The sequence below is a fragment of the Mesocricetus auratus genome, unplaced genomic scaffold (genome assembly GCF_017639785.1).
Source record: "Mesocricetus auratus isolate SY011 unplaced genomic scaffold, BCM_Maur_2.0 Super-Scaffold_100008, whole genome shotgun sequence".
In the NCBI taxonomy this organism is placed as follows: domain Eukaryota; kingdom Metazoa; phylum Chordata; class Mammalia; order Rodentia; family Cricetidae; genus Mesocricetus; species Mesocricetus auratus.
This window is the reverse complement of record NW_024429192.1, coordinates 48,167,868-48,188,168: the sequence shown is the minus strand read 5'-3', so window position 1 is coordinate 48,188,168 and position 20,301 is coordinate 48,167,868. Positions and strand designations below refer to the sequence as shown.

Here is a 20,301-nt window from a genome sequence, read left to right as displayed (position 1 = left end):
CAGTCACACACCCTATTTTTTGTCTTCAGAAGTAGTCCTTGTTTTAAAGACATAGACTTTCCTTTTGGTGGCAAAAAGTTTCCATTTTCAAAGCTCAGTGGCAGATTGATCCAGAAAAGGAAGTCTACCTTGATCCAGGTGTAGGGCGTGGCTTCCCAGGTGGAGGGGAGTTTCCGGAGGGCTTCCACTGACCACGAAGTGCAGTTCCAGGAGCCTGGCATTCTCTGAGCCAGCTATCCTAACAGAGTCTGAGCTCAGCAGACCCAAAACGCCCAGCTAAATAAGAAAGTCTGACATTCATTGGCCCTTGGGTGCCAGGACATTTCTCACAGGACTTCAACCTATACTATCTTGAATTTTGTGTTCCCAGGAAAATACCTCCTCCTGCCAGGCCAGCCTCATCAATCCTTTTGTTCTCTGTGGAGTCTTCACCACACCCCAGGGGCACAAATCATGAAGCCTTATCTCCTAGTACGTCTTATTATAAATGTCTCCTCACTTTGTGAGAGTACCATCCTTGAATCCCCCATAGAGGTCTGTGTTTTGCTTCATTCATAAATAAATGTCTTGAATGAGTGAATGTTGGGGAAAAGATAACAATGGGAAATAAGCCCAGTGGCCATTCTTATCATCTGCCTCAGCACCTGGAGCTAAAAACCCTGCCTGAGTTCTTATGAGGAATGTATTTCCCAAAGTCACAAGAAGACCCACTCAGATCACTAAATTCAAAGCCAGGTCAATGGGGATGTTGGGGTTGTTTTCATTGTTTTACTTTGTCTTAAAAAAAAATCCAGGCTGGCAAAAGCTGCTCAGAACACTTGCTGATCCCTCAGAGGTCCAGGCTCGCAGCTGTCTCTAATTCCAGTTCTAGATCTAATTCCCTCTTCTGACCTCTGCAAACACTATCTATGTGTGGTACACATATATACAGACCAGACAGTCATACACATAAATTAAAAATTAATTTTCAAATTTCCATTTATAATCATGTCACAAGCTGTGTACCTTGGGTCTATCACAGAGAAATTGAAGAGAAGGGTAGAAGAGGTGAACTTGAAAAGAAGTTGCCTTCCCTTCACTAACCACAGACAGATACAGACACACAAACACACACAGGGACAGGGAGAGAGGGAGGCAGGGTGGGATAAAACCGTCCTCAGACAGTCTTCGCTAGGACGCTGAAGCTCTCTAGGCTTCGGTAGCCCAGAACATTGAAGTAGTCTCGTGGTTCAGCATAGTCATCTTCCTCTACACAGAAGCCAGCAGGGGCAGCTTCTGTCTGGACAGGGCCTCCGGGGGACGAGAGAATCCTGAGGCTCATTTCCTGTGGCTCAGCTGCCATTCTCCCAAGGCCACTTTCCATAGACTGGAGTCTGAGATACTTCTAGGATTAAACAAAGTAAATACACGCGATGTTATGCAAAAGCTGCTTTACAAGTAGACACAAGGCACAGAATTACGATCACTTCTCTTCCTCTCTTACATGAACACACACATACACACACATACATACATATACACACGCGTACACACATGCATACACACATATATACACACAAACACACATACATACACACATATACACACTCATACACACATATAAATACACACTCACACCTACGCACACAGAAGCAAACTTGTGTTCTTATCGGTATGCAATCCTTAGCCTTTAGCCCTTAATTCCCCTACCTTGCTGTAGCTTTTTTCTTTATTATTTTTTAAAATTCTCATACAACATTATTTGATCACATTCTTTCCCCTCCCCAACTTCTCCAGATCTTCCCCACTCAATCACATGTTTCTTCTCTCTCTCAAAACAAACAAAATCATTAAGGCGAAAAATACCCAACTCAAACAAAAAGCATGCAAAAACTGTGAAATTCATTTTATGTTGGCCATCTGTCCCGGGACATAGGGCCTGCTTTAAAGTGGCATTGATATATACACTCAGTGTCACTCCATTGGAGAAAACTCATTTTCCATTTTCCAGAATGTATCAACTGCAACTAGCTTCTTGATTAGGGGTGGGGCGTCGTATCTACTTCCCCTTCTCCTAACTCATTTTCTCTAGTAACAGCTCCAGTGAAACTAACTGCCAGGCTGCAGCCCTTATTTCCTGTTCTCGTAACCTTGAGAGCCTTGCCCCACTTCTGACTGCATGCACACTGTTCGTTTCTTCTTCTCTTTGGAGTCTACGCTTTCTCTTCGCTCCTCTCGCTTAGGCCCCCATCTTTAGCCAGCCTGGCCCTTTTGACTTTGTATCCTGGCTCTCCGAACCAAGGGGTTCCCCAGGATTCTGCCCTCTGCTTTCTCACTCTCAACACTAGGAGTCACTTCATCTACTGGGAGACTCCAAACAGGACCTGTCTTGTAAAGACCCAAGTAGCCCAAAATTCTCAGTAGCCCGGGCTGTGCCCTTAACTCCAGCGCACATACCCACAGACACAGCATGACCCCTGAGAGAATGCCAGCAAGCCTGAACTCAGCTTGTCTCGGTGGCCCCGCCCCATGTCTCCTGCTCCACAATCCTGCTCCTGCCAACATTATCCCTTCTGGCTAACAGCACAGGCCCTTCAGAAACAGGGAGGTCAATACCAAGTTCCAATTACCCATAACACCCATGGTGGCTATTCTTAGTTGTCAACTTGACTACATCTGGAACTAACTCAAGCAGCTGGGTACATGTATGAGGGGTTTTTCTTAATTAAATCATTTAAAGTGGGAAGACCCACATTTCAATCTATATTTTTAGGCCGGAAGATCCACATTTAATCTGGGCCACACCTTCTGGTGGCAGCCTATATAAAGGATGTGGAAAAAGGAAGCTTGCTCTCTTTGTCTACTTGCTTTTACTCTTGCTCGAAAGTCCACTCTTGTGTTGGAATTAGAACTACTTAACTGAAAACCATCTGAAATAGTTGGCCTTGTAGAGTGAACAAGTACATTCTTGGACTTTCCTTGGTAGACCACAATAGCTAGTCTAGCTGCACCACAGCCTGTAAGTCACTCTAATAAATTCCAAGAACATATATATATATGCATATATATATACATGTATATGAAACAAATATACTTGTAAATATAAAATCTCATATATATGTGTATGCGCGTGTGCATGTGCGTGCACACGCACACGCGTGCTCCCCCCCCCACACACACATGCTATAAGTGCTATTCTTCTAGAGAACCCTGATTAATACACACCCTACCCAATTCTGCTCCATCCCCTCTTCACGCCACCCTTCTCACCTGCTGGGGGAAAAACAGATTCCTTTCATGTAGGTCTAGCTCACATTTCCTCTTACTGCTAGACTAACTTTCCACAAACCTCCACTCAAAAATTTCTTTCAAAAGTAAAAATTGAATCTGTGCATACTTCTGCTTAAAACCCTTTGATGCCCTCTACTATACACCAGAGGGATGCTTAACCTGGAGTGAGCTATGATAAACACCCTGGAGAATTTGACTTCAGGTGATTTATGAATAATCTCAAAATATAGAGTTTTTTATACAGATATATTCTTGCCGGGATAAAATCAGCAATTCATTACATTTCCCAAGCATTCTGTGTCTCAGCCATGCCTATCTCTCTGGCTTCATCTCCCACTATGTTTTACAACCGAGATGCTCAACGTCTGAGGCACAGAGAACTGCCATTGAAACACTACTTTGAGATCAGACCCAGTGAACTCTTTCATCTGCACCGTAACTCTGCTGACATGTCTGGTTTGGGATGAGCTAACGGGCACAGGCAGGAGTCCCTTGACCAACGACAAAGTCACCAGTTGCTCAGATGCATTTCACTGTCTCCATTCTCCTTTGACCACAGTGCCTTTCCTCTTGCAGCTTAAGGACAATTGGCTTATCCATCTGTCTTCACCAGGCTCAGAAGTCTAAGTCTTCTAAGGGAAGTGTTATGTTCCTCTTTGTAACCTCAGAACCCATATCAGATGTTCAATCTATGTATGTCTTAGGACATAGACATGCATGCCCAGTTGAACACACACACACACACACACACACACACACACATTCCTTTTTAATACAGCCCCATATAAAAGAAACCAGTTTTCCAAGTCAAGGTATAATCCCACAGGCAGGAAACTAAAGTTGCATTCATTGAGACAAGACAGAGCAGTAAAGTCTGTTCTGTGATGTCAATAGTAGGATCCACATTAGAATGTCATACTTGAGAGTGGTGATAAAACACGGAAACTAGAGAACAACAGCCACAAGTTGTGTGGCAAAAGAAGTGTTTGATAACATTTCAAAGTAAGCCCACCTTATGTATCTAAATGACAGAATCACGAAAATCCAGGGGTTTGGAAAACAGGAGCAACCAAGGTTCATGGAAGAGAGCTTCACTACACCCTTGGCTTCCAAGACAAAAAATGCCACCCGGCTGATACCAAGCTCAAGTGTGCACCAGTGTAGGCAAGGAAGCAGAGAAGGGAGGTTAGCATGACCCTGTAGTTGTGTTCAATGGACAGATGCCAAAAGCTAAGGATGGTGCCTCACTATGAGTCTTGAGGAGCTGGGTATTGAGAGACACCATAATCTCACACTAACATACACAAGTCATTGGTCTCCCAGCTCCCGTTCCTTCTCAGTAAAAGTGGCTAAACTTTAAAAAGCGTATGAAGAAGAGAATGGCTGACGGCTCATGCTGGTGCTGTGTTCAGAAGGACTCGGACATCCCTTGATACAACACAATCCATTTTTAATATAGATAGTCAATTATTTCTCAAAGAGCTAATTATGACTTTTTGTGCTTGTCTGTTCTTATTCTCATTATTGGTAAGGTTGGCCACTCTTTTTTTTTTAATTTTAAGACTATTTTGAGCTCTAGAAGTCCTTTGGGAAATGCAAATATTCCCGAGACGGGTCCCTAAGCTGTTCCATTCCTACTCTACCCTACATGGAGATCTATAATTGTCACCAGTGTAAAAATAGGTCTGAGATTAATGTACTAACATTGTCCTAGGGAACCAAGTGAAACTAGAGAAATTGCAACGAGTCCCCTTGGGACAAACACTGCTTTCTAGTAGCATGTGAGGGGAATGGACAGTGGATAGTGATGTTGGAAGAGTCATTGTCCAGTATTTAAAACATGTGACTTTTCACAATGTTTCTTTGGCAAATAATGTTTATTCATATAATACTTATACATATATAATAAACACTTGCTTATACTATCTTAAGATGTGCTTAAAATATCTCCAGAAGAGATGGTGTTCGTGTTGAGTTTTCTTCCCTCCTACCCCAGCACAACAGGCATTCTCTGCATCTGTCCTACATAGTAAAGTGATGGATTTCTAAAATTATTTAGTGCAGGAATTGTCAAAGTCACCTCCATCACCAGCCCTGTCCCTATAGGCTGTCTTTTAGCATCCTTATAAGGAGCCAATGGTTTAAAGCAAGTCCTCAATAGAGGCAGGCATGTAAATTCTGGTGCCAGTGGCCTGGGTTATCAGAGGAAGACCAGTGAGGGAGGGTGGAGCAAGGGAATGCAAAGATAGCACCAGCATCACTGGTTTCCATGATGTCCCTCCTCCACAGACTGATGCTGAAGTAGAATATGTATCCTGGCAACAACCAGGATAAGGGGACCTCAGAAGTAGTAGAGAGAAGTGTTTAAGATACAAAGTAGATACAGCTACAAAATGATAGAAACTAAGAACATTTGCCCTATGGTGATGTTGAGATGGCTCATACAGCACAGTGATCCCAGGAGAAATATAGATAAGACAGCCTACAGTAGGATTGTGTTGGTGTGTGTGTGTGTGTGTGTGTGTGTGTGTGTGTGTGCTCATATTTACACTTCAAATACTACCAAGAATATGGGAGAGAAGTCTAAAGCCAACCATCCCCATGGAAAGTCTAGATCATTTGTCCAATTTCCAGGCATATGAACAGTATAGCATATTTATCCTTGGCTCTATCCTAAACCTTCTCTGTTGTCCTCTGTGCCCTAAAAAGACTTTATTGCATGTACTACAGCAGTGGGCTCACTTATCCTCATGCAGAATGACAAGGAAATGAGGAACAGAGTGAGAATAAGGTATGTATCCCCGGCAGCCCTGCGGGGTGGGTCTTGAACTGACTTCTCAATATGAGCCTCCCACGCGATCCTCTCCTCCCAAGTTCCAACAGTCACCCTCACTCCTCTCCTCCCAATACAGCACATGGCTATCTTCCCCTTCATGGTTTCTTTATGTTCTCTCTAGGTTCATATTAAAGTATCTGTGACCAACCCAGTTCCAGAGAACTATGTGTTCCCTGATCAGTCCTTGAATAGTGTTTTGAACAAGAAGAGAGCAAGCCCTAGAGGCCATATCCAAAGTATAAGATGAGAGCAGAGCCAGGAGGTGGTGGCACACGCCTTTAATCCCAGCACTTGGGAGGCAGAGGCAGGTGGATCTCTGTGAGTTCGAGGCTGGGCTGGACCGACAGCCTCCAAAACAATACAGAGAAACCCTGTCTCGAAAAACCAAAAAAAAAAAAAAAAATGAGAGCAGAAAGGATCTAGACTAGCAGGCAACAATGAAGATGTCAGAGAGGCCCGGTGTGTGGCACTGTGTACAAAGGGAACAACAGGACTTAAGACCTGATGGTCTTTTCCTCTTTCTCAGTCTCCATTTTTACCAAAGTTAGTCTGGGTACCTGATATGAAAATTAACTAGCCTCACATCCTTAGTAGACAGATGTGTTCTGCTGTTTCTGCAGGGTCGCTAACCCCTTTATTCCAATCTGAAGAATGCTGGTGATAGCGGAAGACATCTGTTTACCAGTCACCCTCACTGTTCCAGCTCAAAGGTAAATTGTTATTCTTGTCACTTCTTCCCTGTGGTGAAGCACTTCTCCTGTCCTCATCCTCTCTTAGATGTCTCATTTCATGGTCATATCTGTTAGGCTAGCAATGATGTAACAGGAAACGCTGTGGGCAGTCAGCTTCGTCCATAGTGCAGTCACAGCTTAACCACTGCTGGCCCTTCCTGTCCAGCCCATTCTTAGTAACAGAGGGTCAGTAGCCACATCTCTGTAAGTCAGGTTGCTCAGCGGCCATGATGTGCACCTCATAACCAGGAAGTGAAGGATGAGCCATAATACAAGAAGATGGTTGCAGATAAGTTGGGCATGATAATATAAGGCCATATAAAACTTTCCAGAGAAGTCAGAACTTCTTCTAATGTTTGGAACTGGCCTAGTTCCTTTGGCATCAAGTTAGAAAGATGCAAAAGGTGCCCAGGGAACTGCCTGGGGGAGACATGAGTGTCAGACCTGAGTGATCTGTCGTTTGTTGGGGGAAGGGACACAGACATAGCTTTGCTTCTGCTGCCATGACACCATCCCCACCCTCACTCCAATCTTGTCACTTAAAGATTAGGGTGAAGCACTTGGGACTGAGCCATCTTCATTTGCGGATCAGGTTTAAAGACATAATGTATGTGAACTCTAACATGATGTGTCTTTTCATACCTGTATCCTTGGTACTGACAATGTATATGAACTCCGACATGTTGTGTTTTTTTATGCCTTCATCCTTGGTACTGATAAGAAGGAATAGACAACATGCTCATCGACACAGAAATGTGACAGAATTTAAGTTGGAAAAGATGAGGTGAAAGTCCGAGTTTTATAGTAAGTATGAAGATACATAACCCTAGAAACAGAATCAATAACAGTACAAAACTATGTATAATGGGGTCACAGCAAGAGTGTAGAAGTATGACTTTTAATGATGAAGAGCTGGGAAATCCAAGGACACTATTACAATGGCAGTTTGTTCAATTTGTCCCAACTGTGGCATGAAGAAAGATCCTCATAGGATGAAAAAGTCAATGCTAAGTTAGAAAGAAAAGAAAAACAGTGTGGTCTCCCTCTAAGTGAAAGAGAGGCCATGAACTCAGAGTGAGGGAAAGAGAATTCTCCCTCCTTAACTCAACCCTAACCTAACCCTCCCTAGGCCTGGACCAAACAGACAGAAGATGAGTACTGGCCAGAACGTGGGGGGTGATGGGGTGGGAATAAACTCAGCAGTGGGCTTGACCCAACAGAACCAAAAGACCAAGAAGGTAGCTCTGCCAAGTCTGGACTTCATAGTAAATCTTAGAATGAAGATACAAAATATAACATCAAAAAACAGAAATTCCTCTGCTGGTTTGAACATCCCCTTTCTTTGAAAACAAGTCAAAATAAAAATATAAGGGAGGTGGCTCAGCAGGTAAAACTCTGGATTGCACGGGAGAGTGGCTGTGTAACCTGCCCACAACAGTTACCACTCCAAGGCAGAGACAACAGATGCTTGGAGCGAGGTGCCTAACTAGACTAACTGAATCTGTGAAAGACCTTGCCTCAATATTTAAGGTAGAGGGCAATTGAGAGAGATACCTTATGTATACACACACACACACACACACACACACACACACACACACATTCATATATCTACATCTGTACTTGAATGCCCACATATGCAACAATATACATGGACACACAAACGAAAGAGGAAAAAATAGATGAAATATTGGAAAATGTTTGAAGAAATAAGATATCTGCCAGTTGAGTAATTTTCAGTCTTCGGAAAATGAACTTTTGGACCAGATGTGGTGGTTCATACCTGTAATTTCAACACGTAGGAAGTTGGGGCAGGAGGATTAAAAATTCCAGGCTTGTCTCAGTTACATAGTGAGATTCTGGGTTTAGAGGGGTTATGGGTATGAGGTGGAGGGGTGTTTGTGGTAGAGGTTGCTCTGCATTGTGTTTGTTTGTTTGTTTGTTTTAAAGCAGCATTTGGGTACAGTTTCTCTGGAGGAAATCACTGCAAATTATAGTTTAGAGACTGGTAACTTACACAGAATTTCTGGGTAGAGAAAATAAAATTGGAATTCAGAAACAACCATGAAAGGAAACTTTTGACGAGACAAACAGACAAACAAACAAAACCACTTGAGGCCTTTCCTTCCACTGACAATCTCAAAGACTACACCCTAGGGGTGAGAAGTAGCAGGAATTGAAATGAAGGCCCAAAGCCTGTGATAGTTAACCTTGACTGTTAGTTTGATGGACTTTTGGCAGACTTCTATATGGGCATTCCAGTGAGGTTGTAGTGAGTTGGGAGGACCTGCCCTGAATGTGGATGGCCCAATTTTGGGAATCGTTTCTAGAATACCATTCTGACGCCAGTTTGAATGGAAGAGAGGAAATGTCACCAGTGGACTGAAGCCAGGACAGCTCTTAAAGGCCTTTGGTACCAGGTCCAACTTGTATTCTCTTTTTATACTCTAAAACCACAAGGTGGAGTGGGAAAGCAAGATTTTACAGAAGTATGTGGTACATAATAAGTTGTTAAGGGCAATGACCCATTGTTTTAACTACTTCTCTAGGCTGTTCTGTTCCAGCTAGCTAGTGATGTCATACTTGGCATTATGAGCAGTGCTTTAAGTAAATCACTAAACAAATCAGCATGTTAGCATTTAATAATTGGTCTTTTCTATGTTATTCTACTTCAGCACCATCCCTGTGGTCAAGGATCCTGGGTCAAATGAGAAGGAGAAAGGTGATGGAACACCAGCATTCATCTGGCTCTGCTTCCTACTGTAATCAGCCACCTCACATTTCTGATGCTGTCCACACCTTCCCCATCATCACTGACTGTAGTTTGAAAGAAAATGGCCCCCATAGGCTCATAGGGAGTAGCACCAATAGGAGGTATAGCTTTGTTGGAGTAAGTGTGGCTTTGTTAGAGGAAGTGTGTCACTAGGGGTGGGCTTTGAGGTCTCAGATGCTCAAGCCAGGTCCAGTATGACACTCTCTTCCTGCTGCCTGTGCATTCAGATGTAGAAATCTAGGATAAATCTCCAGCACTGTGTTTACCTGCATGATACCATGCTTCCTGCCATGAGCAAACCTCTGAAATGTAAGGCAGCCCCAGTTACATGTTTTCCTTTATAAGAGTTGCTATGTTCATGGTGTCTCTTCACAGCAATAGAACCCCAACTAACCAACTAACCAACCTCCAAACCAAGAGACAAAATAAGCACTCCCTACCTTAAGCTATTTCTTTAGAGCACTTAATCAAACAATAAGAGAAGCATTACAACCTGTCATCACTGATATAATTCATGTAGCCTGGGATCATTTACACCTGAAAATAGTCATCAAGCACTTTATCACACAATAAGGAAAATATTACAATCTGTTGTTGCTGCTTTAATTCAGGTGACCTGGGATCACTCACATCTGAAAATAGCCACCTACTAGCTACAAAGGGCAGAATGGAAGAAGACACTGTAGTGTTTCATGGAGAATGTCCAGCATGCCATGAAAACTACCAGGCAAGAGAACAACATATGGCTGATAAACAAATAAAAACAGACAACAGAAAAAGCCCAGGTAGGGTATAATTAACAGGATGGTCAGGCATGAACCAGAATAACTGATAAATATGCTCAAAGGTTAGAAGGGTTGACAGGCTATAAACCATTTAAACAAAGAATAGATACATCAAAGGAGATCCTTGGTAACCTGAAAGGTAAACTAGAAGAAAAGACCCACCACAAAGCATGGTGATACGAATGGGCAGAAAACACAAAAGAGACTAGGAGACATATGGAAGCAAAGGGAAGCGCTGAAAGTCCCTGAGAGAGGTCCAGAAGGAGAAGACAGCAAGAATAGAGAAGGAATATATAAAGAGAAATGGCCAGGATTGACCCCAAAACTGACAAAAACCCATCAAACAACAGACTGAAAAAAAACCCACTCGATCCAAATCCCATACAGAATAAATACAAAGATAATGACATCCAATTATATCATTGTACAAATGCTGAAAACTGAAGACAGAAAATGTTAAAAGAACAAGAAGGAGGAAAGGCATTTTTTAAAAAGTAAGGATAAAGCCCAGTTTCCAAAAGAAAATTATGAAGTTAGACAATGGGATAATATTTTCCATGCGCTAAAAGAAAGTAATGACACAAGATTCTACAAAACAAGCATACCGTGTTTACAGCAGTGGGGTAAACAAGTTTTAGGAGAACAACAACAACAAAGAAGCAAAATAATTCTTTGCTTTTGCTGACCTGCACTGCAAAAACACTGCAGGATGCTCCTCAGGCAGAAGACACATGGCAGCTGGAAGCCTGGACAGGGAGGCCAGAAAGAAGAGCAACGGGAGGGGTGAACCTAGCAGCGTGTGAACTCACAAAATAACCACGTGTGTGGGTCTGAAAAATGGAAAGGACTAAACGGCAAGGTGATGATGGAGCCATGTGGTGGAGGCCGGTAGGCATAACTGCTACAGTCTAAAGTTCGTGCATATCCCAGGAAGCCACAGGACACTGATTACTACTAACATAGCAGAACTTGAATAAGTCCAAGTACATTTTATAATGCCTAATATAATCACTAAAATAACAGCAGAAGAATGCATCACTAACAAGTAGGTCTTTTATTTAGTAAAATGAACCTTGCTTCACAGAACAGCAAACCTGGGTGGGGGAAAGGACAGCAGATGTGAAGTTGGGGAGATGGCTCAGCAGTTAAAGGCACTTGTTCTTCATGCAGAGGACCCGGATTTAATTCCCAGCACCCACATGGTGGTTCACAGACAGCCGTTAATTCCAGTTCCGGGGCATCTGACACTCTCCTCGAACTTCCTTGGGCATCACTCATGGTACACATACATATATACAGGTGAAACACCATACACATAAAATAAAGTAACTAGACCTAAATACCAAATGGTCAGCCCTGAAATCATGTATACTCAAGTAACATTATGCATATTGGACAGGTATTTCTACGCTCAGGAATGTAGGTAACAACAATTAGAGAAGAAGGGGGAGTCAAGGTGGTAAGGAAAATGGGAGAGCTAGAGGGAGGAAGGGGGATGATGTGATTATGTCTTACTTTAAATATTTCAGTGCACTTTTTATAAGTAAATGCCAAGTGCCTGACCTGGATGAGGCATTGGGAAACACGGTGGGCAAGTGAAGGAGGTTTCAGAAAAAGTAGAAAACAGTGCATGATTCTCAGGCTGCATTCCCTAAAATGCTTTCATAGTGGACTGAAGTAGCTGAGCTGGGCTGGCTTAAAGGGCCCAGGGATCCAGACCAAAATTGTTTGAGAACTTTTTAGTTCATCCCAATCAGTAGCTACCAGCTTATGACACAGCAAGAATGTTGATACCTTCCTCCATTCCCGAGAAAAGCCTGATGCATGACAACTATGTATCCCAACTTTGTGACAGAGCACCAAACTGTAGCCCCCATCTTACATGCAAAGCAATGGAGATCTTGAAAACTTAAGTAACAAGCTTAAATTCATACAGTCAGTGCCCAGCTAGACACTAAACCCTCTCTCTGGCTCCCCTTCCTCGACTCTTTCAGCTAATGGCCTCTTAAACTCAAGTCAGCAAATGTCTGATTTTGATGTGTGTCTTCAACTTCCCAAATGCCAATTTCTCAACCTACAGTAGCATGGAGCACAGAAGAACCTCGACAATGCACCAAACTCACAGTAGGTGCACTCTCAGAGCAGTGGCTTAGGGGGCAGACAGGAACTAGCAACTATGCTGGACAGAGAGATGGGATAAAGATAAGGGTTGTCCTTCTGGGAACTCCCAGCCTGGAGGAGGGACCCGAATGAACATAAATAAAGAAGTGTGTTAAACCGCAGAAAAAGAACCATAGAAAAGGCACAAAGGCAGAGATCACATCTGGGGCTCTCTGGGTACAGAGGGCATCAGAAGTCACCAAGGTGGCAAGGATGGGCGTGGCTATCCCTTACCTTTCTAGCTAGTACAGTCACCCCTGTGATCATTAGGCAGATGAGTCCCAGCACAGCCGCCATGGCTCCTCCAAGCAATGCAGTCTGGAACTGAGCCGCTACAGGGAGAACAAGACAGGGGTGAGTGACAGAGGTCAGAAGCAAAACTGCCTGCTCTGGGGAAGCCTGGACTGTCTAAAAAACCAGTGCCAGTTACGGGGATGCATAGCTTTGATCTAGCACTTGAGCATCAAGAGGCAGGCAATCTCTGATTTGAGGTCAGCCTCAAATGGGGATTGGAGGCCAGAGGTAGGATTTGCTAGAACTGTCTTCTGTTGGAATCTTCAACCTTAACTCTCTGGTCAGCAGAGCATCTCCCTGGTCCCCAGGGGAGTTGGTGGCTGATCTCCCTAGCAGTGACACACCTTGTGTCTACCTTGGACCACTTTTTGTAATCTTTTCCCCTAGTCAACAATTGGTTTTCAGAACTCATGAAATGAAATAATGCTGTCTGAAAGGAAACTGGGGGAGGGACTGAAGATGGCTCAGTGGTTAAGGGCACAGACTGCTCTTTGTGAGGACCCAGGCTTGACCCCCAGCAGCTCCCAACCGTCTGTAACTCCAATCCCAGAGGATCCAAACTCTTTGTTGGACCTCCACAGACACCAGAACCAGGTGCTGCACAGGTATATATGAGGCCAACACACTCATACACATAAAATAAAGAAACAAATAACAGATCTATAATAAAATAAAAGCAAAAGGAAACTCAGGAAGTTAATTTTTTTCTTTCATCGTTCATAAGCACGCATGCACATGTGTGCACACACACACACACACACACACACACACACAGTAGTAAAAATTGGTTAATACAAAATAGAAACCAAACTATGGAAAGAAAAAAGCATACGACGTTTCACCTTAGCCCTAAAGCCCAGATCTGAAACCCCGGAAGGAGTGAGGCTCTTGCAACCTTACCCTCTGCTGTTTTCTCAGTCCTTGGTACATAGTAGATGCTAAATAAATAGCTGTGGTGTGTTGAAGGATAGTTTCTAGGCACTTTCTCCCACCTTCCCCTCTTCTCCAGGGACTCAGAGTCCTGGGAAGACTTGAAACAAGAAAAGGCATAGCCCCACTTCCCTGAACTCCAGGTTTCGATTGTAGGAAAGGAGACTGTGGTGTCTGATCCCTCAGGATAAAAACCATGCCTGGCATGCTCCTCCCGCTCTGAGGACAGTGTAGGCCAGGCTGGCCATCTGATGGACATATCCGTGGCTCACTCAGGAAGAAAGGGGACAGAAGACCACCGTGTGCACACTGCAGGGGTGCAGTGGGCTCACTATGGAGAAAGGAGAGGATGTGGTCAGAGGAGGAGGGCAAAACCGCCTTGCAAGCCGGGTTAGTACTAGACTCTTAAAAGCTGAGGGGTGAAACAAGAAGCAGCTAGACCCATGGAATTTTAGGGAAGATTATGACAATGAATGTGATTGGGTTTCAGGGTGAGTTAAGGTACAGTTAAAGGCAGAGGGAATTTGGGATAATTAAAATTGCCGACTTCGCTATTAATTTTTGGTTTAAAACGAAAGCACTAATTCTCCCATCTACAGTTATGGTTTCAGAACAAAGACTTCAAGGTCTTTGAAACTGTAAGGGCCTCAGGGAAATGTGCAGGTGTGGAAGGAATATAATCTTCAGTAGAGATTCGGTATTCTTTGTGGCACCAGGGATTGAACCAAGGGCTCTGTGCATGCGAGGCAACCACTCTATAGCTGAGCTACATCTCCAGCTCTGGTCAGAGAACAGTTTCTATAATATAGTTACTAGGGACTTGGGTCAGTATTTGAGATCAGTGTCAGTAGGAGAGCAGGGACACAGTTGATGTAAACAATTAGAGGAGGGTTTGCCTTAAGGTAAACAGCTCACTCCTTGAGATCAAGAAGGGAATTTCACTGGACCATTGGTGTTCCCTGGTGTTTACAATTTTAGAGGTGGTAGAAACAGGACTGGGGTAGACGTTAGAGAGGGACGCATGCAACAGACAAAGTGTCCTGGCCCAAATATGAGCAAACACACATGGCTTCTGTCTGGCTTATGGTTTGGAGGCCTCAGTCTATTGGTTCTTCAGTGTAATGAGAGGCTCTGGGAAATATGACATTGGGGTAAAGAGCCCACACTTGTCACTGTCACCACATGCTTAGACTTACTGTGACCTAGAGCTCCTGTCCTCCTTATTGTGAAGCCTCCCTTGAATAAGTGTGGCACACAACACTGTCCCAAGATCTTATCTGTAACCACTTATGAGATGATTACATACATCATAGGTCAAAAATAAAAGAAAAATTTAAATACCACAGATACCCAGAGCATATGACAACATTTAGTCCCAGGCTGTGTGATTCTAGAACATGGGCTCCTGGATACTCGTTGTATTTAATATGATGGAGCCAGCCAAGAAGTAATATTTAAAAGCTTTAAGGTAAACTTTTATCATTTTGATGTACATGAAATTTAAACTGCAATATAATTTCAATGTACCTATGTTCTCCACGTAAACTGAGTGTAGCATGTCACAAAGCCGGACCTCTGTGTTAACATCAGCTTTCTACCCTGAATAATCCCAAACCTTAATTAGCTTCTGTCACCATCAATTAGATGTGAATCATACTCATGGTCAATACCTAACATGGCACATGCTATATCCCTGGAACTGTACTAAGGGCTTTTTGTTGTATAGTAGGTTGTTTAACCCTACAATAGCACCTCATATAGCCTTAGACCCATCCTCACACACAGATAAGAAAAGTGATACACAGGAATTAAATTCCTGTCTGAGGCCAACAGCAAGGTTTGGACCCAAGTTGTCTGACATCAGAGGCTGAGCACTTTATTACCCTGCTAAACTATCTCTCAAATGTGCTTTTAGTAATCCTTTCCCTCAGTAAAATTGGCTCATATTTGCCCAAAAATAATCATTACGAGAATGTCTGGAAGCTTTGAAGCTTCATCATACAAAGGTGGGTGAATATTATACATTTGCACTCGGCACAGGCTGTGCTTTGTTTTAAATCAGCTCTGAAATTAAGAACTAATTCTAGTCTGCATGACTGATACTAAATCATGAGATGAGTACCTTTCATGTGTGACCTCATCCACGGGTCTTATCAATTTAGATAAGATGTACTTCCTATGTAAAATCAATGGCTGTGCATGAGACTCAGCGGGATGTTTCTGGAACATATCAGATCGTAGCTCTGCCCCCAAGAGGTTTTGATTCATCAGCTTGAGTCGTTCTATCTTTCCCATGCCCCAAAAGCTCCTCCAGTGAGTTTGATGTGTTCCAGGATCGAGACACTCTACCTCCCAGAGTGTCTCAGGATGGTGTTTTCTATGTGAGAGAAAGTGGTTTGCCACCTCCCTGCTTCAAAGGACATACCTGAGCTTTCTTGGACCTTCAGGAATATTCTCCCCTTGAAAATCCCATCAGGATAGGTGTGATAGGTGCAGAAGTACTCCCCCGTGTCATTCCTTGTTAGTGACTGGAAGGTGAGGCCTAGTTTGGGGCCTGGAACCACACGCTCACTGAAGACTGAAGAGACATGCCACCCCTGGTCAGCACTGTAAACCGCCAGAAGCTGGTCCTGCTGCTCCCAGTTGACCTGAGTCACTTCAGAAGTGTTGGAGAAGAATAGGCACTGTAAGATGACAGAACCTCCTTCCTCTGCGGAAATGTTCCTGTTTGTCTCTATCATAGTTGCTGTGGCTCCTGTGGGTGAGGGAGAGGCACACATGAGGCTTTAGCCAGCAGCTGCCCTTCAACCTTCCTGAAGAATCCCAGGGTGTTCAGAGGCCAGAACTGGCTCTAGAAACAGAGTCTATAGTCTGCAATCTATCCTGGCATTCCCCCACAGAGACTATCATCGCTTCCTCTTTCCTTCATTTCCAGAGACTTTCCTTACTACACCTGTCATTCAAGGCTCCAAGTCCCACCCCTGGCCGCTTTCCTGGCCTTTTCCCGTGTACTCTATCTATTGCAGCCCATCACTGCCTCACTTTCACTGTTTGTCAGAGCTGCACCCCCACCTCCTTGGGGACCCCCTTAAAGACCTCCCCTTTCTCACTGCTTGTGCTCTGTAACACCTTAGGGAGTACCTGGCGTATTGCCACATGGCCCAGCACTTTGTCCGCTCAGGACATTCTGTGCAGCTTCCTGACTAGGTGGCTGACTATTCTCATGAGCTTATTTAATCTTCCCAACTAGGGTATCAGCCTTGTACCCACAAATCTTCTGCTGCTCTACAGTTTCCAGCAGTCTGGTCTTGTGTCTAATCTGCCCTTTGAAATAGAACTGGGCTATTTGGTTGCCATTTGGAATGTCAGGAGAAACCTTCAGGAGAGAGAAAGAGGAAGAGAAAAAATCCTAGGGGAAAGGAGACTTGGCAAGAAACCCTGCTGCTCAACCAGGAGTAGAAGTAGATACTTTTAATCCCAGTACATCGGAGGTTGAAGCAGGAGGATCATAGTGAGTTCTAGACCGGTCTGGACAACATAGTAAGTTTGAGACCAGCTTTAGAAATGTAATGAGACCCTGTCTGTCAAAGAAACAAATGTAGTAAAAGAGGCAGGGGATGAGTAACAGGGAAGAAAGGAAAGGGGAAGGAAGGGAAGGACAGGAGAGAAGAGGAGGGAGCAGAGAGGAGAGGAGAGGAGGAAGAGGAGAGGAGAGGGGGAGAGGAGAGGACAGGAGAGGAGGGAGCAGAGGAGAGGAGAAGAGGGAGCAGAGAGGAGAGGAGAGGAGAGGAGAGGAGGGAGCAGAGAGGAGAGGAGAGGAGAGGAGGAAGAGGAGAGGAAAGAGCAGAGAGGAGAGGAGAGGAGAGGAGGGGAGGAAGAGGAGAGGAGAGGAGAGGAGAGGAGAGGAGGGAGCAGAGAGGAGAGGAGAGGAGAGGAGAGGAGGGGAGGAAGAGGAGAGGAGAGGAGGGGAGGAAGAGGAGAGGAGAGAGCAGAAAGGAGAGGAGAGGAGAGGAGAGAGCAGAAAGGAGAGGAGAGGAGAGGAGGGAGCAGAGAGGAGAGGAGAGGAGGAAGAGGAGAAGAGAGGAGAGGAGAGGAGAGGAGGGAGCAGAGGAGGGGAGGGGAGGGAAGAAGAGAGCAAAGGAGAGGAGAAGAGGAGAGGAGGAGAGGAGAGGAGGAGAGAAGAGAGGGGAGGGGAGGGGAGGAGAGAGGAAAGGAGAGGAGGGGATGGGAGGGGAGAGGAGAGGAGGGGAGGACAAGAGAGGGCAGGGAAGAAGATGGACAAGACTCTCCCAGCTGAAAGCATCTTCTCCTCCCACCCCTACCCCCCCCCCGCTCCTGTCTACCTTCAGAGCGATATAACTTCAGCCTTTAAACGACTTTGCAGTATAGTCTTTAAATACTTTGTTCCTTTCCCTCAGAAATGTTAACCTACAGTTTCTAAGACAATAGAAACACAACAAAATTTAGTATTAGTGGGAGAGCCCGAAAATCTGGGAAGCAGGTATTTCTGATTAACAGAGAACCAGCCGGAATATTTTTCTAGAAGGTCCTCGGAAAGAGAAAGGAAGATGGAGGGGGAGAAGAATGGGCTTCCAGGAAGCTTCTTGGTGTCCAAACACCCCTGCATGCCCTTCCCAGCAACTGCCTCTTCCCACAAGGTCACAGAAGGCCCTAGAACCACCCGACATACATGGATGTGACTTGCACTCTGCCTTCTCTCCCTGAGCACCCTGGTCTCTGCCAGGCCCTCCTCCCTGCTCTGCTAGGTCTGCAGGCCTTACCTGAAGCGAGGAAGGCAGCCAGTATCAGCCCCTGGACCCAGGTCAGCAACAGCCAGCCATACATGCTTCTGACCAGAGGGCGCCCAGGAAGCAGATGTGGCCTCCCCTCTGACTGAAAACTGGCCCGCTGCAGGTGTGAGGCGAAACTAAGCCTGTGAGAAGAGGGTCTCGGAAAAACTGAGTTAGGTAAGAGCAGCGTTAAAACAGATAATGCTCTTGGCAAGTACACAAACTGCATAGGGCGAGCCACAAGAAAGGCCGTAAAGGAAACACCGTGAAAAATAAACAAAATGTGTGGTTAGAGGTGTATGGCTCTCCGGTGACTGCCGTCAATCTGTTGTTTTTACGTTATCTTGATGCGCTTCTTGAGACAGCAGCTTTTGTGTAAAGCACCCACGGGCACCTGGTGATACGCAGGATTCTGAGGAACTATTTCTGATGAGTCAGGCCCCCTGACATTGCCTTGCTGAAGAATGTGCAGCCACAAGAGAAACCAGTGTGGGCACTTACGGGACTGTCACTGGATTTAGACTCTAGTAGCTAGGGATAATCCATGGGTGAGACAAAGGCCCTGGACAAGCAGCTACTCTCTCTTCAAGGAGAGCCTCTCCTTAACTCTTCCTCTTTTTGTGCTATTATTACCCAGGCTTGCCTTTACGTGCATCGATGGCCAGCTCCCCTAATGCAATAGAATTAGCTGAGAGTACAACAACAGTAAGTTTTCCTGCAAGCTGTTGACTCTAGGAGAGTTGAAATATAGCAGAGTGAGCCCCAGAGGTGACCAGGAAAGGCATTAGTCATGCTTATCTAAAACTCTTTCTACTCACTAGGCCCAACTGTTGACCTATCTATTTCCTCTTAGTGAGGGACTATCTAGATCAGGTTGGCCTGTTGCTAGCCTTAATTGATGTGGGGGGACCAAGCCTGAAAGTGGTAGCCCCATTCCCCGAGGGTCCTGGACTATGTAAGAACAGAGAGCCAGATGACTATTAGACACGCATTCATCTGCTTCCCTCTGCTCTTGACCGTGGAAATGATGTCAACGGCTGCTTCAGGTTCCTGCCTCCTTGTCTCTGCTATGGTAACAGACAGTAACCCTGGCATTGTGATCTAAGACAAACTCTCTTCTAAGTTGCTTTTTGTCAGGGCAGCAGCAACAGAAGTGAAACAAGAACACTTTTCCTTCCTCCCTCATTCCCTCCATTTAAAAGTTCCCGAGTGCCCAGCGAGCTTCAGGCTCTCTAGACACAAGAGTGAGCAAGTATCAGTTAGCACTCTAATCATTGACAAGGCTTGGTCTCTGAAAAGCCATTGGGGAGAGGAGATGGAGGGGGTACACTTACCTCTTGCCTCGGCTCTTGACAGAGCTGTATCAGCCATGTCCCACGTTGTACTGAAAATCTGCACTCCCAGCAGGGGAGACATTCAAAGCCCTGTGTCCTGCCCATTCCACCAAGGCATAAACCATTCTCAGTGACTAGGCCTCTGTCCTTCTCCTCTGCATGCAGGGTTCTCTGTCTCAGATCAGTTTCTTCCCTCCCCTGGGTTCTGCAAATCTATACTATGACTCAAGCACGCTATGCCCCTCCTCCAGTCCCTTAGATAAGTGTTTGCCTTACCAGCTTCTCCATACCCACTCAAGCCCAACCTTCAAAGCTCACATAAATATGTATCTCCGACACATTTTGTTGCTGTTGTTTTGATGTTGCGAGACAGGATTTCTCTGTGTAGCCCTGGCTGT

The 20,301-nt window shown here is 44.8% G+C and overlaps 1 protein-coding gene across 1 annotated transcript; it reads right to left on the bottom strand.

Annotated features, from left to right (window-relative positions):
• Positions 1-960: 960 nt before the first annotated feature.
• On the bottom strand, positions 961-20,090 carry Tigit (T cell immunoreceptor with Ig and ITIM domains). The gene is made up of 4 exons (XM_005074799.3): positions 18,561-20,090; positions 16,205-16,534; positions 12,790-12,887; positions 961-1,384 (listed from the first exon to the last, which is right to left on the bottom strand). The coding sequence occupies exons 1-4, from the start codon at positions 18,796-18,798 to the stop codon at positions 1,157-1,159; spliced, it is 894 nt and encodes a 297-aa protein (XP_005074856.2). The 5' UTR covers positions 18,799-20,090; the 3' UTR covers positions 961-1,156.
• Positions 20,091-20,301: the final 211 nt, after the last annotated feature.

What these genes read in the sequence shown, in the direction of transcription:
- Tigit (XM_005074799.3), bottom strand. Translation starts at nt 18,798, where the DNA reads ATGCAGTTTGTGTACTTGCCAAGAGCATTATCTGTTTTAACGCTGCTC. An exon ending in GGCTGCCTTCCTCGCTTCAG is followed by an intron (nt 16,535 to 18,560) that starts GTAAGGCCTGCA and finishes CCTCACCCACAG; the next exon opens with GAGCCACAGCAACTATGATA. An exon ending in TGACTGTACTAGCTAGAAAG is followed by an intron (nt 1,385 to 12,789) that starts GTAAGGGATAGC and finishes GTTTAATCCTAG; the next exon opens with AAGTATCTCAGACTCCAGTC.